At 44.1% G+C, this 19,445-nt stretch overlaps 1 protein-coding gene across 1 annotated transcript in view; it reads right to left on the bottom strand.

Moving 5' to 3' along the window:
• The window catches only part of slc4a3 (solute carrier family 4 member 3), a gene marked incomplete at both ends in the record, with an annotated part of 37,390 nt that extends 23,966 nt beyond the window's left edge, over positions 1-13,424 (bottom strand). The window contains 4 exons of the mRNA XM_084452035.1: positions 622-806; positions 2,715-2,965; positions 3,566-3,746; positions 13,371-13,424. Coding sequence (XP_084308161.1) covers positions 622-806; positions 2,715-2,965; positions 3,566-3,746; positions 13,371-13,424 — 671 coding nt within the window. The remainder of the gene's footprint in view (positions 1-621; positions 807-2,714; positions 2,966-3,565; positions 3,747-13,370) is intronic.
• Between the last annotated feature and the right edge of the window lie 6,021 nt (positions 13,425-19,445).

The raw sequence follows: 19,445 nt of genomic DNA, 5'->3' as shown, positions 1-19,445 counted from the left end.
CTCCAGGCTCTGATGGACTGAAACTTGTCCATATAACAAAACACACATGTACCAAAAACGCCCATTTAAACCAATGCAAAACGTAAAGGAAATCTTTGAGTTGAGTTGCAGTTCCTCCGCACTGCTGTTACTAATAAAGTCACATGAGATGAGTATCTGTGTTCCGAATTGCATACTTCTACTTTTTACTACCAGTATGTACTTTACTACAGCTGCTGCCCCTAGAAAGTACATACTGTACTTTGCACGCAATATGCATCCAATTGGGACTAACTGCTTTGCCACAACATTGGGCTCTGAAATTTGCCCACATCTGTCGTAGTCCATAAAGCGACATTTGTCCACAGGTGTCTCAACTCACACGTGGCGTAATTTTCACTGCGCACAGGATTGTGGTTCAGAACAGCCAGAAAAGTGTGCTGGCTTACATACTGCAAAATATGACCAGATGCAATAGGACATCCTGGTATTTTTGCCATACTGCACGTGGCATGCTATGTATTGGGACATACTACATCCTTTTTTGGCATACTATCTAGTAGGGAAGTACGTGATTCAGAATGCAGCCAATGGCTTCTCGAAGGACACATCTGAGGAGAGCTCAAAGTGGGCGGAGCCTACCTGTTGGGTGACTCCTCCCCCTCCTCTTCGAGGACCACCCGTTCATGAGTCTCCTCTTCCTGCTCCGCCTCCACCTCTGCCCCAGTGGTGGCGCCCCCCTCAGGCACCAGGTGGTGTTCCCTCTCCAGGTGGAAGATGGTTTGGGGAAGGGGTGTTCCCAAGACCTCCTCAGTCCCCATGCTAAACTGAGAGAAAGAGGAGAGGATGAAGTTGAGAGGAAGAGAACAGGAAGTTGATAATCCCTGACTGCTTGGAGAGAACGAGAGGATCAGCAGACAGTACAACACAATTGTGTTTCTGTCTGAGTCAACGTTCTCAACTCCGGACTTGCATCAATGTACAAATCAACAAAACAAATAAATCGGTGTCAACATACTAGTAGTCTGTCGTCTCGGCTGTACAGTACCTCAACATATGACCTTCGATGAAACATGCCACCAATTTCTGACTGATAATGATCGGTTAGTGCATGCCAAACACAAACTCAAGGTCCAAAAAGAGTATCCACCAGTCTCTCTCTAGGAATTTATTTTTTTATTCACTTGTGTTGAAGTCCAAGTCGGTGTTGAGAAAAGCTACATATTCCTGTACAATGACACAATTCTCTTTCTCCCTCTCAGTCCTGCTCCTTTGTGAATCTCTCTCTCTCTCTCTCTCTCTCTCTCTCTCTCTCTCTCTCTCTCTCTCTCTCTCTCTCTCTCTCTCTCTCACACACACCTGTTAAACTAGTATTTATCAGATCTTCATCTTCCCTGTGTCAGCTAACTGCTCTTTGTCAATGGTCTCATCTTACACAGGAGACAGGGCCATTCCCTGTCAGCTCAACTCTCATGTCAAAACCCACTTTCTAAGAGTGACAGATCTTTCTATGTACTGTGAATGTCTTAAAGAATCTCAAACATTTCGTTTAGTTACACAACACATAGGGTAGCCTATTTGCAGGTGTGTTTTTGACTGTATTTCCCAGTGATCACTCCAAAACTAAACAGTGTTGCTTGTGTGATGTAGTGTAAGTGGACTGAGAGCACACAGGGCACACTACCATAAAAATATGTTTGCGAGTAGCTAAACTAAACTAAACTAAAAAGACAAGCTTAGTAGGCCGCTACTCTCTGGCGTTCTCAAACTGTTTGCTGTCTGTGACATTGATATAGCTTGTGTTATATTTAACTGATGGGAGTAATTGCAACTACAGTAGCTTTGCCTTCCCTTGTTGTAATGTCCAGCGGTCTTTAGGTGTGTAACATAGCAACCCTAGGTTGGTTAGCTTGTGTGGTTGGCTAACTAGCCCGGGTTAGCGAGCTAATCACACGTTGTCAACAAGGGCATTACAAAAAACACATCAACTGACAATTATAATATTGATATGTGCATGAATGCAAACATGTTGGACAGTGTTGTTGTCTTGGTTATTTAGCTTTATTCACCCCTAACATTTATGTAATCCCGCTCCTAGGGATCAATAAAGTTAAAAAAAACTGTACCTATCTACATTAGCTACAGCAGGAATGAAATGTTATGCTACGTTAAGTTAGCTACATATAAACCTAACAATTGAATAATGACAAACTCTTGTCACACAAATTTGATAGAGGATCACAATGAAAAATGTGTTTTGGAGGGGCCATGATGCTTAGACTTGATTTGATTTGCTTGCAACTCAAACGTACCAAATGAGACTGCTCTGGCCGAATCAGGTCAAAGCATCTATCCCTGATGTTTGACGTGAAATGCGTCACTACATTTTCCGCTTAGGTCAGACACCAGGCTCTTAAATCATCACTGCAAATGGAAAAGCTTTTTCCCCCAATGAGCAGGCTACTGTAGCACCTTGCATGGCAGCAGACGCCATCGGTGTCTGAATGTGTGTGTGAATGTGTGAATGAGAGGCCGTTGTAAAGCACTTTGGATGAAAGAGCTATATAAGTGCAGTCCATTTACTTTGGTGAATGGGAGGTAGGCTGAATCATCACTGTGCTGCCTCAGTTGGGAATAGATAGTAGCGGACATTTATTTATATGAAAAAGCTGGAAACTGCCACTGTAAAACGAGCATACGCAAACAATGTAAGACATTTTTTAACAAGAGCCTACCTGTGGTTGGTAATCGTGCAGCTCAGTGGGTGTAAACGCCAGACCCCGCCCCTCCGTCTCAGACTCCGCCTCCTCCTCGTCTACCTCATGGATGGTGGGCGTGACCTCAGAGGGGGGCATGGAGGTCTTTTTTTTCTTGCGCTTCTTCTTGCGCCGGCGGTCCATGCCGAGGACCCTCTTGCGGAGGCGCGGGGGCGGGGGCAGGTGGGTGGACAGGGGGTGGTGGGTGTGGCGGAACGTGTGTCTGTGATCTGTGGGAGGGGCATAAAATAAGGGGGTGACATTACGGTCATGACACCGTATACAATCTTTCCATACATTCTGTGTATTTTTATAATGGCTAATTTAAATATTTTGTGCCAAAAACATTCAGATGTGATGCATGAAAAGATGCATTTTTCACTATTTCATTCAAGACAATTAGGTTAAAAAGCAACCATGATAGTAAGGGCTAGAGCCTCACTTTTGTGACCGTCCTCTGGCTAACATGTTTTGATTGTTGATTTGAGTTATGGGCCTTTTATAAAACATTCAACACCCTACTTGCACGCCTTGGCAGCGCAAGTAAAAACATACAGTCGGCCGTATTCTGTGACCTGAACATAACATTCTCTGAACATTCCAGACAAAAATAAATGACCAGGCATCCAATGAAATGCTTTGAGCTCCGGGCAGATCAGTTAAGAACACAATTCTCACGACAGCCAGGCTAGTTTGGCGAATGTGGTTCAATAAATAAACTATCAAAGACGTCACAACACAGAATGCCAGGGACCACAGACAAAACAAATGGTTATAAAACATGTCTACTGTACGTCCATTGGTGGGAGTGCATGTCTGGCTCTGCTTACACTCAAAGTCCTTTTCACTGTAATTGCGTCCCATTTTTTCATCACTGCTGGAGGCGGAGTCAGTGATGATGTCGCCGAACCTCTCCACAGACAGAGCCTTCTCCCAGCTCGCCTCCTCATCCTCCTCCTCCTCCTCCCGCCCCTCTGCTGAGCCCTCCTCCTCTTCCTCCTCCACCTTAACCTACGGAGACGGGCAGGGGGAAGGAGAGGAGGATGTGTTAATAAAATTTCAGTCTCACCAATGTCACCTACATCATTTTGTTCTTTTCTGTTTTCCTACCTGACTGTTCTTCTAACTTTGTAGTTCGTTCCCCTAGAATCAGTCTGTTAAAACTACAATTTGTTTCTGTGTGACATCACTTCCCTGTCCTCTTCATCCTGAAACTGCATGTCACTTCCTTTCTCACGTTATAAGATATCACTCCCGAGTCCCAGTCCCTCACTCTGATCGAAAGAAACACTTCCTGTTTTCAGAGTCCGCTTTGCAAACCGTAACATCAGAATAAACCTATTGTCTCTGTTTGAAACCAGCTTGACCGACCACTCAGCGTGTTATTGAAATCTAAACTAAACCAAGTAAGATTTTCATTCATAGATGGACGGAGGATAAATGAGAGGAGAAAGAGGGATGGAGAGAGGGTTGGGAGAAAGAGAGGGATGAGGGAAGAGAGAGATGGGAGGGGTGGAGAGGAGAGAGAGAAGGTTAAGTGTAAGCGATTATTCTCAAAGACAGTCTTGCGGTGAGTCCTCTCACTAGCTGGCAAACAGTTAGCAGTCACTCTGTCTCTGTCACATTGCTAGTAGACCCCAGTAAGATCATTTGTATGCATTGTGTGCACAACCACCCCCCCAACATAAAAAAACATTAAAAAAAACACACAAAAAAACAATAATATAAAATAATATAATAATATAATAATAATATAATAATATTAAAAAAAAACACAACTTAAGTGTGTAATATCATTCTGCAGCTGTACTGTAAGTCCAGTACAGAAACTAGTAGTGAATGTGAATGAATGGCTCACCACTATTTTACCATGTATTACAAAATATCTTGCCATAACATTTGATTATAGAATCATAACACAATAACCAAAGCTCACGTGTCGCCAACATACTAACGTGAAGAAAGAGTTGAGACAGAGAGACAGATCCTGATAATATCACTAAACCCTTCTGGGAGGGAAGCCCTGTCATTGAGCAACTTGGTCCAGGGCAGAGAATCAATACTATACGCAGTGCAAGTAAGGATGGGGGATAATGCACCATAGACTCTCTGGAGCTGTCTAGCTGGGGGGCGTGTCCTTCTGAGAGACAGCACTGACAGCTGATTGTTTGTTGCACTGGGGGTGTGTCTCCGGTTTTGCGTATGATTGGTGCTGGCATGATGGAACTCCTTCCTTGTAGTTCCAAATTACATATTATTTCCCTGGCTCATCACTACACATACAGTACAATAATTACCAGAGGGGTAAAAGGACAGGATAGGTTTCAGTCCAACTTGTTTAGGTTACTACCTACTCATGTCAGCTTGGTAGTCAGAGATAGGATAACTGTTAAACGTAATCTACCGCTATGCATACATCATCTCATCATGTCTTTGGGATGAAACTATACATTAACATACACAACACCACCCTGAACCACCTTATTAGTTATTACTATTGCCCAAATGAAATGTCTCTGTTAACCGTAAGTTACGGAGCAAGGTTTTGACCCAGGTTTTCTTTTGTTTACATTGGACACTGATATACATAGATTTGAATGATATACTACTTTGCATAAATCATAAATCATATGATACACTGTATATTTACATAGATCTGGATATATATTGTATATTTACATAGATCTGAATATATATTGTATATTTACATAGATCTGAATATATATTGTATATTTACATAGATCTGAATATATATATTGTATATTTACATAGATTTGGCGTCCTTTCCCTTTACATTGAAGTGATTCCTGATTGGATAAGTGAAAGGGTGTATAAAGGTGAAAGCAGATCCCAACACAGCTGATATCCCATCAGAGCAGTAGGTTTAAAAGCAGAGGGGGGAGGAGAGAATGCACTTGAAGATGATTCCCTTGGTCGGTGCCACGTCATCCCCCATGAGCCCTAGGGAAGCAGACCTTTTAGTGCAGGGGCTCGTAATGGTTTAGAGGCGACCCTGTCCTTTCATGTACACTTTGAAGACAGGGCATAAAAAGACACACGCACAAACGCGCACACGCACAAACGCACAAACACACACACACACACGCACACACACACACACACACACACACACACACACACACACACACACACACACACAGTAGTCACCAGTAGTCAGTGGTCTTTCGAACAATACAAATGGCTACTAAGGTCTTTGGTGCTGTCTACAAGGTCTGTTGCCTCACACTGTGTTTGTGACACAAGCAGACTGTCTCAGTTGTGGTTGTGATCTCTTCACACGGCATTATCAGCTGAGGAAGCACAGCGTAGCGTAGTTACATCCCAACAAGACTCCTCAAACTGAATGAGAAATGTCTTTAGCCAATCTCTTTTAAAGTTGTTCTTCAAGATTTTCACTCTTGGTATGAAAGCCTGTAGGGTTTCTGATCATAAAGCGGAAGGAGAGATAGTTCTGGCAATTTGTCCTAGAGGTCCTTGGGTGGTAAGTTGATATGTAGGGTGTATTCTGTTACTGATCACACTCTCATTAATATGCACAGTGAGGGAGAGAGAGAGGAGAGAGAGAGAGAGAGAGAGAGAGAGAGAGAGAGAGAGAGAGAGAGAGGAGAGAGAGAGGAGAGAGGAGAGAGATACTATATTTCCCATTCTCCACAGCAACGTGTCTAGAACTGGAACTATATCTTATTCTCTCTCTCTCTCTCTCTCTCTCTCTCTCTTTCTCTCTCTCTCTCTCTCTTTCTCTAAATTATTAATTTATAACTAACATAGCAGAATGGTGAAGTTCAGGCTATTTTAAGTCCAAATCTGACATTCACCCAAATAGCCAAAGGCCCAAACGCACACCCTGCTTCTACTTCCCTCCCCTCTATGTTCCCATAATAACACATTAAGCAAAAGCATAGTTTAGAAAACACAGCAACCCTGAACCTTTGACCGAGCATCACACTGTAATCACAATATTGACCCATGTATCCGTCTGAACAGCGTCGCTGGCCTCTCTCTGGGGGACATTGTCCCTCGCCTGTCCCTTTGTGTGGATGGTAATCGTCTCCCTCGCTAAACGTGGTCTTGAATGAGCGCAGTAAAGGCGATGGGTCGCGTTTCTATTGACGACACAGGTGAGGCAAACAAGAGACGAACGCGGCTGTGAAAATCCATGAAAGGTGTCCAGATGTGTTTACTATGGGTTTCTGGGTAAACTGTAGATAGGGATACCAGCATCGCACAGAGACGTGGAGCTCTGGGTTGGATTGTGCACAGGACAGGCGCTATGAGAGAACATCATGATTAATCTCGCCCTGATATCCATGTGTGGCCAATCCATGTTGTGGCTAGGTCGCGAAAGATTCTGGGCAGTCTTGCGTCACTCGGGGTGACGGATAATTAGCCAGGAAATGGCCTTCGGAGGGTCAGTCAAATGTCTGCTCATTCTGGCGGTACACTCTGTAGAAAACTTGAGCCCCCTCAACCAGGGGCGGACTGGCCATCGGGAGCCTGACCTGGCGCGCCAACTGGCCTGGCCCGCGGTGAATGGCCGCCCCCCGTCAACAAATCGCGCAGCACCCACCCCCCCCTCCCCCCCCCCCCCCCCCCTCCCGTCAACAAGTCGCGCACACCCACCCCCCCCTGTCAACAAAACAAAACTGAAGGTGTTCCATCTCACCGCGTCGGCTCGTGGCCTGACTGGGGCTACATTTCCCAGCAGAAAATCTTTTGATTTCGAGCGACTTTTCTCTTTGACCTCCCCACGACCTCCGCAGGATTACGCTACGGCGGCCACGCCTCTCTGCCTCCTCTCGTTAACCCGCGCCGACGCGGACGCTGCAGCTGGCGGGCGACGTTGTCGTGGCGACCGGGTCCCCAGGTGCGCCGTGAACGGCGTGCTCACGTGTGGTTTATGTAAAGGCGGCGGTCATCTGTGTGGCACCAGGGTCCATCTGGGGTTAAGAGCTCTAAGCGGACGGGGAAAATCAGAACGGTGGCTTCACCTCGTCTAAAGAGGCTGTGTGTGGATGTGTGTGTGTGTGTGTGTGTGTGTGTGTGTGTGTGTGTGTGTGAGATATGTGTGCATTTGTAGAGATCAGGAAGTTGGAAAAAAAACAAAAAAAACAGACTATGGAAACCCTGCCAAGAGAATAACATGGAGGTTTGTGGAGTATAATATCTAGATAGATCCATATAGTTCATATATGGGTCATTCATGAGTCACTATCCGACTAAAGGATTCATGCTGGTGGAGAGATTCCAGACATCCCCAGTCTCTTCTGCTGGAACGGACTAAAGCATACTATCACACGGTGAAGAATGCTCTCCAGATATCCCGAGTATGAGTCAGCATGGCACTAAGCCATTTCATGAGTGGGAGACATGTCCATGTTCCTGACATTTCTTGATCCAAGCAAACTCCACTGTAAACTGTGGTGTTACTGTTTTGATTATTATGAATTATGAACATTCCCTGAAATGGTCAATTATACCACACATAGAGCAGCCATAGTTACTGTAACAGTGAAAAGAGTCAAAATTACATATTGAGGGTTTAATGAGATAAAACTGAGGAATAATAGACCTGTCCACATTCACATCTTTGAGCAAAAAGGAACAAAACAGATGTTTTATTTCCTTGACAGCCACAGCGCACATACTATGCTATGTGTTAACATCATCAGATCTCAGGTAAACTTCAGAAAGCTCTTCAATCACGATTCATCCCACTTGCACTATTGCCCTGTATTGGGATTAAAAAAAGAAAATAAATGAAATAAACAGTTCTGGTCCAGTGGCATCTGGTGTGTTAGTATGGTGGGAAAGTCACAGACGAAATGTGTGCTCACCCGTAAATATCCAAGCCCAGATACGAGCCTTGTACAATGCGTGCTGTTATCTTGGCTCGTTGTGGTCAACCAGAAACGCAGAGTATAAAGTTTCATATACGGAGTCCTAACGCTGCATATCAATATGTTGCATGATATTCATAGTCATGATTCCTGTTCCGAGTTCTGATACTCAGATATGACATAAAATTGTTATACTGTATTAACATCGCCATTCCCAGATACGGACCCTTTTCGTCCAGTGAAAGGCATTTTGAAAACATTCAACAGTGACATGTCCACTAGAACAACTGAGGCGCAATGATAACCTCAACCCCATTCAAAACCAAAGGGGGTGTGAAATCGGAAAGTGGATGATGCAAGTTCTGGGAAACCAGGCCTTTAAGCAGGTTATATTTGACAATCACATCGGCCATGTATCTTATTTGCAAGTGATCATGTAGGCTAACCCTGGCATCTATATGCAATCAGTGCATGTCTGCATTGTGAATTTAATCCATGTTATAATCATAATTTACTGAATTTAAATAATTTCAGGCCTTAATACATTCGGGACAAATTGAATCTATCTGAGACCAATTTGGTTAGTATGCAACCCCGTAAATATCAGTGTTGCACAAATATCAGCATGCAGTTCATAAAACTGTATGTTCATAATTAACTACCCACACCCCTTGACCCAGACATTTTAAGCTCTGTCCCATCTGATTTAGCTTTGATTTAGATTCATCTTAACATAAGAAGTCTCCTTCAGTTGTCCTGGTATTGTATGAGTGCTGCTTAAAGAAGTCTGTTAGTGACTCATCTGTAGTACTGCAGGAATATCATTTATATAGAACTGCTAGAGTAGGCAGGGGTGGTGGGGTTGCTATTTGTGTAAAATCGTGCCGGTCTGTTTCTGTCGTGAATGCCAATACTATCACAAGTGTGTGCCAGCAACCATCAGACTATAAATCAAAGCCTGAGCGTTCTGTGAGTCATAGAGGTGTGAACCAATGGACATTCCCTACACGTACACTATCAAATTAAAGGATACTTCATCACTGCACAGCCAGCGTGATTTCCACTTCACTCCCAGTCCACTAATAGCTCTGAGGAGATGGAGGCAATACTAATCTGTTGCTCATCTCAGAGACTATTTCACTTGAATGAGATTCAAGGTTTCATCTACTGTAAATGAGTTGGGGTGAGTCACAGAACGGGGAGGAGATGCGCAAGGAGAGACTGATTAATATCCTGTTGTGGGGTAAAGCGCACATCTGTTTTGCGGTGAAATACACTGTATGTACAGTATACATGTGTATTACTAGATATACCCAGACAGACTGTATGTATATATGTATACTCCTTGACTTATATACTTAGTTATATGTATTTATACAGACTGATTGTATGCAGGTACATATATATCTTGTACATGTGTACTGTATATACTTGCATACTTGTATACAGTAGTTATTTATATTCATACAGACTGAATGTATGCAGGTACATACTGTATATATCTTATTATATTCTATACTGGCTTAGGCCTGGACCTGATGCTCTTAGCCTGTCTTGCTCTGAAAATTTAATTTAATGTAATTTATTGCTCTATAAATGTTCTTAGCCGTTAGACAAATATATTCCAGGAGCTTGCTCCAGGTTGCCTGTTTTAATATCCGTGTTGCTTTTATGGCTCTGGGTGCTACTAACCCTGTTCTGCCTTCCCTTTCCCTAGTGCCTCTCTCTCTCCCTCCTATCTTCTAACCAGGTCCAGTGGATGCATTTTAAAGATGCACATCATGTTCCTCGTGCCCCCGAGGATTATGGGCCTTGCCCACACACCAATCACTTTACCCTCTGCTTTCTCTTTTTTCTAAGTAGTTCCTTCTTGCGACTCGCCAGGCTAGAGGACTAAATCCTTTCTCTTTCTCTCTCTCTCTCTCTCTCTCTCTCTCTCTCTCTCTCTCAGCAGTGCACTCTCTATGATAAGTTACTGCTCAGCTTTTCTGGTGTCTCTTTCTCTCCTCCCGGTCTCTTTTTGGCAGTGCTCTCCTCACTCAATGCCCAGTACCCTCAGTATCCAAACATCTCCTCCAGTCAACTCCCGACAGATCAACCTGCCTGGTTTCCACCTTTGACGAGGTGAAACGCAAAAAAAGACAACTGCCATCAGCTGCTTTTGGTTCAATATACAAACTAAATTCTCAATGCTACATGAGTCAGTGCCCAGTTACCAACTTGCTAAATTAAATTAATTTCCTTGTCTTATCTTTTAGATGGAAATATCACAATATATTGCAGAATGGATAACACTGCACTTGAAGGACTATACTTTTGTCTTGCTGCAGATTTTCTTATGCCATGACACTTATACAAAGCTATATTTCGTCAAGACGTTGTCCATATCTGGTCCCAGAGAAAGCTGGTTGTACACTGAACCCACCACATTGGTGTTGCAAGCACCATACTCAACAACTTGAGCCACACAAGACCAAACATTTCAGAGAATGTAGAGGCTTGTTAGAAAGCATTAACTCTGCATGTTCACCAGAAGCAAGGAGCCCTAACCCTACCAGGAGCCCTAACCCTACCAGGAGCCCTAACCCTACCAGGAGCCCTAACCCTACCAGGAGCCCTAACCCTACCAGGAGCCTTAACCCTACCAGGAGCACTAACCCTACCAGGAGCCCTACCAGGAGCCCTAACCCTACCGGGAGCACTAACCCTACCAGGAGCATTAACCCTACAAGGAGCCCTAACCCTACCAGGAGCCCTAACCCTACCAGGAGCCCTAACCCTACCAGGAGCCCTAATCCTACCAGGAGCCCTTCAATAAACGTGTGAGTGACTTGTCCAGGGGGAGCAAACTGATGTCACAGGTAAGCACTGATCACAGTAATAATATTAAAAGCTTAATTTCAGAATAACATACATCATTTTCATGTACTTTCTTAAAATGTACCATTGAAATCAACACCTCCGGCGTACACCACAAACTGAAACAAATTTTCTTTCATGCCAGAAACCGAAACGAATGCACACAAAACTGAAGAAATACATACAATTCTGTTTTAAGATTAAGCCCATTCAAAATACACTTGCCATTACATAGTTGCGTCCCCCTTCCAGTATTTGCACGTCGCCCCCCCAGGGGAGATAGGGGTATCGAGACGTTTGCCATAGATAATGAATGGGGAAATGTATTGTACCAACTGAATGGTGGTCAATGGGCGGTTATTCTCTATGCTTATAACAACAGTTATTGACTCCAGACTGCTCAAATGCCGACAGCTACATTCTGTAGGCCGAGAGGAATCCAATGATGTCCACCTCTTGACATTTGGGTCAATTTCACTAACCGCTCGATCGACTGGAAGACAATCAATTTCATTCAACTGTACGTGCATTTTCATCACCTCCGCTGCAATCCTAAGGGGAGCACTATAATGCAGCTACGTCAAACATATGCTGTTCGTTAGATACTGTATTTTTCTTTACTTGTCTCAAAGTACATGCCCTCCTGTACCGTGAGCTAGAATGCTAATGGCAGGCTATCCGTAGCTATAGCTAGAATTGTTATCAGCACCTTGGTACACTGTCACTCAAATTCCGTTTCACACTTCATATAAAAAACAGACTGGAGAATTTCTTTGAAATTTGAAATTTGATGACGCGGCCATCTCCCGGTTCCCCCCGTGTCCAAACAATCTGCGGGCGCGTGAGCATGTTGCATTATTTCTTCCAACATGTTATATAGCCTCCAGAATAATATCTATTTTTAACAAATGGCCATTGTTCCCCTTTACCCGACATTCTGCCTGATATCAGGCTAACATCACTGTGGCCTAGGCTATTTGGTAGAAACAGCCAAACACTTGTTATGCCATTTCGAGTTTTTGATTGATTTTGGTAGGCTACTATCAGCCCTATAGCTTATCGTGGTACAAAATAGATGTATGTAGAGCACATATTTGAAAGTAAGTTTGCGTTGTGAAAGTAAGTTAAAGCCCTCCTTATAAAACCCTCTCTGCTGTCTTTTTACAATCTAGTTAACGTTACCCATGCCATGTCTAGCTAAATGGGCCACTAGCTGGTGTTGTTAGGCTAGCTGGCGACAAGAGCTAGCTACTGTAGCAACACGTGCCCACAGCGCCCTCTGGCGGCCAAACGGTGAATTGCACACAGATCCGCCGCCCACCAGTGCATTTCTGTAATTATAGTATACTGTAGACACTCACTACCTAAAAGCAGACGCCCCTTGTGGGCAAAAGGTGAGTGTGAGTCTTGAACACAAGGACATGAAAGAGTTGTGTGACGAAAGAGCAAGGAAGGGCAGTGCAACATAGTATCTTTTATTGAGTCATGACACACACACACACACACACACACACATACACACACACACACACACACACACACACACACACACAAACACACTCTAACTGTCTTGGTGTTGAACAACATTTGCCTTCTTAACTGGTTGCTTGGTAGACTAGATCTAATTAGGGATATTCAACTGCAACTAAGCACTGTAGCCATTTTCAGAGTGCCATTCAAAAGGTCATGCTGGTTTTAAACTCTCCTGAGAAGGGTTTAGGCCAAGAGGGATCAGAGTGTTCTAAGGGAACGGAGCTAGGGTTGAGTGTTTGTTGATGGTGGTTGTGTATGTGTGTGTGTGTGTGTGTGCGTGTGTGTTTGTGCGTGTGTGTGTGTGTGTGTGTGTGTTTGTGTGCGTGTATGAGATAAATAGAGGGGAAAGAGAGAGTGAGAGAACTTTAATGCAGACACACTCTACCTGATGCAGGGTGATCAACACGTCTGTCTCGGGGGCGCGGCCTCCTGCAGCCATGGGGCCGGGGGGACTTCGGGGTGGGGGGGGTGGGGGCGGGTGTACTGGGAAGGGAGGGGGGAGGGGGGGGGGGTTGGGGGGTTGGGGGGGGGGTCGGGGGAGTCGCACAGCAGTGGCAGGCTCTGGGGTCAGGGATCAGCCCTTCTCTTTCACCGTTGGTGTTCCAGGAAGCCTGTGGGCTGGCATAACCTGTCACACACACACACACACACACACACACACACACACACACACACACACACACACACACACACACACACACACACACACACACACACACACACACACACAAGATTTCTTTAACTGTCACGTCACATAACTATCCATGTAATCTATGTGGAAAGTTACAATGAAGAGTTGTTTCCGGCTCGCTCCAAGACTACACACACACTTTTTCTGCCTCTCCTTTGTACACACACACACACACACACACACCACACACACACACACACACACACACACACAGACACACACGCACACACACACCGTCACCCGGACTCCCAGGTGGAGAACACTAATTATCCACTCACGGACAGAACACATTTTGACATATTAATGGTATACGCTGGAGATACAGAACTAATCGGGCTGTAAGAGAATGATTTCAGCACACAGGCACCATGGAAATATATTAATCTGATGGTGCGTGATACAGTAGCTCATCAAATATGGAAGTAGAGATATAGCAATCAATGTTAGGAGAAGGTTTAATAGCTTTACTGACAAGAACATATTGACCTAAATCCATCCCAACTGGTGAAATAGTTACCTACATATGTGGCCCCATTTTGGCTACACACACACACACATTGACATGCACTCACACTCACACACACACACACACGTACTCTCTCTCTCTCTCACTCACTCTCTCTCTTTCTCTCTCTCTCTCTATCACACACACACACACACACACACACACACACACACACGTACTCTCTCTCTCTCTCTCTCTCTCTCTCTCTCTCACTCACTCACTCACTCACTCACTCACTCACTCACTCACTCACTCACTCACTCACTCACTCACTCACTCACTCACTCACTCTCTCTTTCTCTCTCTCTCTCTCTCTCTCTCTCTCTCTCACACACACACACACACAGGAGTAAATGGATGAGAGACTTTTAACTTTCATTACTTCTTTAGCACAACGTGGTTTTATGAGAGCCACTGAGCACAACAACCCACAAATATCCATCCTAGAGCCCCTGACTCTGAGCCATCCCCGGGCGGTCAGGTGAGCTGTGAGCTGAGTTCCGGTCGGGTCCCTGGGAAAAGGATTAGGATGGGGGGGAAAGTCATGGGTTACTGCTGTCAACACAACACAAACACACCGAAATACACAAACACACACAGGCAGATGATCAGATCCAAACACACACACACACACACACACAACCACACATATGCAGATACACACACAAAGAGTGAGGGAAAAGGTCATGCTCTTAGAATGATGGTCTGTCAAAGCATCGGCTCCTGATTATTTCAATCCTGTCCCGGTCTCTGCCGCCAGCCCTATTCATGTCCAGTGGCATCCTGCCATCCTCTTAAAGGAGTAGTAAAGGGAAAATGCATGTTTAGCCCTGTTTTAAGGTTACTTATGATCATATACAATGGTTCAGATCAAAACGTTGACAAAACTAGCACTTTTGAGAAAGTCTGATAATTGCTCTACCACCGTTTTGGTCATACAATGGATGTGGGTGGGCACCTTGAAAAATCTTTCAAAAACATGTTAAACTCTCGATTTCAAAGACAGATGTAGAGCAATTATCAGACTTTCTCAAAAGTGCTAGTTTTGTCAACGTTTTGATCTGAACCATTGTATATGATCATAAGTAACCTTAAAACAGGGCTAAACATGCATTTTCCCTTTACTACTCCTTTAAGGCTTTTGCAGGCTTGTGTGTCGGGTCCAGTCTTTTATGATTAGTAAATGTCACACTGTATGACCAAATGAAAAGCCTGGCCATCCTGGGATGGCAAAATAGTAGTTTAAGATGGGCAACATTGCACATTGTCTGTGAAGGTCTGAAAGGCCTATGAACCAAATGTGTTTACATCTCTTATTGTTGCGTGCCTTGTTACCGGCAATTATGAAGTCTACCTGTAATCCATCCCAAAAAAAAAAAGGTTTCACTTTGACTCTAACCTATACCTCCCGCCCCAAGACGTCACTGGACAAGACTTGTTTTTACCAAAAACGGTCAAGTCATCTATCAAGCTTGTAGTGTATTCATAGGCAGTTTTTTTTTTAAATGTTTTCTTAGTCCTCACTTGTCCTCCTGTGCGTAAGTGGAAAAACCATTGCCAATGTGCCATGCGCAGAGTTAGGGCACCTTGGTATCTCTTAATAATAGTGACGTTGCCAAAATAGACCCAGCTGATGGATTTCTGCTTGTGGGGAAGGGGGGGTGGAGGGGGGGGGGGAACAGGTGTCTCTCATCAGAGTAAACATACCAGACATTGTTGATCCGTAATTACCCCGGCCCCAGGACAGTGGGAGAGAGGGCATTGCACACCTCTACAAAAACACACATAACCACACATGACTACACACACACCTCCAACAACACTTATTTACACACACACACACACACACACACACACACACACACACACCATCAACCCCAACACAAGCACCATCACCCCCACTGAAGATCCACATGCACACACAGACACACAGACTCCAAAGACCCACTTTCATTGAAGACAATTCTATCTTTAAGCTCACAATATTTTATTCTACTTCTTGCGACCTAGTACAATTGGACAGTTCCAAAGGTGCAAACACTGTAGGCTAAATCAAACACACAAATGCATTTACAGTATTGTGATGTGACAGTCTGGTACAGTATGCAATGTTTTCTATCTAAATCTAATCTAAATACTTTCAAAAAAGTATTTGACCTGCCCATCCCTACCCGATCCCTGACCTGCCCATACAGTTGTAAGACTTTGGAACTATCTATGGATGTACCATTTAACGTTGAGGCCTGTCATGGTTTGCTCAGTATCTAACTGGCCAGTCCCTCTCTACATAGTACCACACACAACAGACTATTTTCTATTCCAAAGTACAAAATATACAGTATAGGACATATTGTAAGGGGTTGACACAATTGTACCGTCGAATAAGGGCCGACTGCACATTTTTCACCCCGCCCAAATCCTCTCAAAAACACGTCCATCACATCTTAACAGCTACTGTAATAACATACTGTAGCACTGCTCAAAGGTCAATTCTGGTCAGAAGCTGGACCAATATGTTCTCTCTGCTACTTTTAAACTGCAGCCACAGCCACCCTCCAACTCTTAATGCCCTTGAGAGGCCGAGAGAACTTACAGAACCAGAACCTAGAGCAAAGACATGGACTACATATAGGCGGTACAGTATACTTTGGCAATCAACAAGTATGCACTACTACAATATATGCTGGGAGTTGGAGTTAACAGTGAAAGAAGCTACAGTACACATGAGTCATGGCATATGCTTAACCACCCATGGAAAATGCATCCCCCCCCCCTCTCCCCCCCACGGTACACATTAGCGCTAATGCTATCTGAATATGGCATGGCTGAGGCCACTAACCTTTTTCCACATTTAACTGCTCGTCTGTGCACTAAATAAAGCCAATGGAAGCGCCCGACTATACAAATTCTAAGATTCCTACCTTCCCTTCAGTCTGATGTGCCAGGGTGTCTCTCTAGTTCCTCACCCAGTGGAAAGTATATCTTGGCCACAGCTGACCTCCAAAAACAGTGGAGCCTTTAGGCAGCCCACAGCTCTAACCTCTGGCCAGGGACATATTGAATGTCCACCCTCCTCTGCTGGTGGATGGTGGAGAGTGTGAGGGGACAGTGACATGCACAGCCTAAGTGTTAAAAAGTATTAGTGTGTGTGTGTGTGTGTGTGTGTGCGCGCGCTTGTGTGTGTGTGTGGGAGGGGGGGGGTGCACGCGTACACATATGCCTGGTAACTGAGAAATGCATACAGGCATGTAGAAAACAAAGTGCTCTTTGAAAAGCATTACCATAAACAAACAGTTCTCAAAGCAAATTGGGGATGCAACTCAAATGACTTCAACAGTAATAATTCATCCCATGCAAATTTAATCAGAACCTCCAATTAGACGCTGTAAGACAGACCATGTCTGTTCAGAGAATTTTCACAAGCACTTAACACTTGGCAATTCATGATTGTAGAGATCTCCTGAATTTTCAGAAAGCAACCAAGACACTAGAACTAACCAGCGTAGAACTGAAGCCTTGTAAATGTAAAATAAAATGTTAATCATAAAAATGTTTATCAGACTTCAGGCATGGAAATGCTGATGTGTCATTTGAGGGAGCTTGAGAGGTAAAGACCCCACCTCACTGGGAGCCATATCTATCCACTCCAGATGAGCTGCGAGGTATTTTCTAGTGATGTCTAGATCTATATTTAGAGGGGAGACTGGGGTACATGCAGACTAACTGGAGTGGTTGGTGCACAGGCATAGCCTGGCGTCGCCAGCCTGATCTCGGGAGCTCACATTCTGTCACTCCGCAGATCAGTCTGGATATCCAACCGTTCTAACGGAATCCGCTCGAACCGAGATTAATTCGTACCAATCACAAGCGTTTATCTAATATGAGGCGGGTTTAATACGATGACGGAACAGAGGAACGCTGTAGAGACCTTTTCGCTGATTGGTTGTAGGTCTATCCAATTGCGTCCAGAAGCATTTTGATCAACCCCCCGTTGGTAACGTCCATTGGGAATCGGTAAGCAACAGTGAGTTTCCAGCCAGCCCTTCGCATTTTTGCGGATTGAGTCTGGCGAAGCCAGGCTAGCACAGGCAAAGCAGCGGCTGAGAATAAACAAACAGTAGAAGTTGGAACCTTACAAACGCCCTCCAGCACCCCCAGCCAGCTGCCACCTTGCAGTTTTTTTGGGGCTTTAGTACACAAAACAAATGTGTTTTGTCAATGCAAGTTAGGAAAATGCCCGGAACTGAATAGGATTGTGTGATGAAGGAAAGTGAGTTTATCTCACGAGTGGATGTGTTTCTGCACTTTGCTCCACAGACAAGTGCTAAGTATCAATACCGTACTGTGCCAGTGTACTGTAACAGTTTCTGTACTGGGCCAATGCACTGTAGCCTACCAATGGCTGTAGGCCTACTGTGCCAGTGTACCTACAACTGTAACTCACCTCGCATAAAGCTCAATTAGGCCACATTTTCAGAAAGGGTAGATACAGTGCAAATGCACAGGATTACAAAGTTCCTATGTAACTACAGAGTGACATGTATTACATTAATGTAAAATTAAAAGGCAAGGCAGCTTTCATAACACACTACAAACACGAGGAAAACTAGATTTATGTTTCACATAAAAACATGTTTAAAGACATTTTCAGAAAAGTAAAGTGTTATCCAACTGAATTCCGTACGCTATCAACGCCGCTTCTGATGCATTTTTTTGTCGGAAGCTATAACCTAATTCTACAAGCAGGCCTGTATTCAAAACGTGTTCCATAAAGACAATCAGGGATGCCTTGCCCGCAGCACGTGACTCAGACAGACAGAATGTTGGAAAAAGTGGAAATAATGTCACGTTATCAAAATGGATCGATAGTTTCTGGATTATGTTTGGCCTTCATATTATTGAGATACATGACGTAAAAGCTGCACATTTAATTAAAGTAACAAGTTTAAGTCATTGCAAAAAACGAAACTGCTCGTTTGACATAAATTCAATGCCATTTCTATTGTTGTGAAAACATGCACCGTGATCTAAACTGTCTGTTTCCACCAAACTGAAAACGATTAATCCATCAGTATTCAAAACCAATTGCACACAATGTAATAATGTTTCAAATGCAATACCGCCTCCGCTGCAATCTATGCTTTACCTGCACACACAAAAGGACGTGCATTTTATGATAAACAGCGCTACCTCGCGTCCAAAGATATGGATAAAACAGGTTATAAACCTTTAGATGATAATTTATCAGATTGCATTGCTTATTG

This window comes from Borostomias antarcticus (genome assembly GCF_949987555.1).
Source record: "Borostomias antarcticus genome assembly, chromosome: 17".
NCBI classification, from domain to species: domain Eukaryota; kingdom Metazoa; phylum Chordata; class Actinopteri; order Stomiiformes; family Stomiidae; genus Borostomias; species Borostomias antarcticus.
Note: the sequence above shows the minus strand (reverse complement) of the source record. Positions and strands in the feature narration are given on the sequence as shown.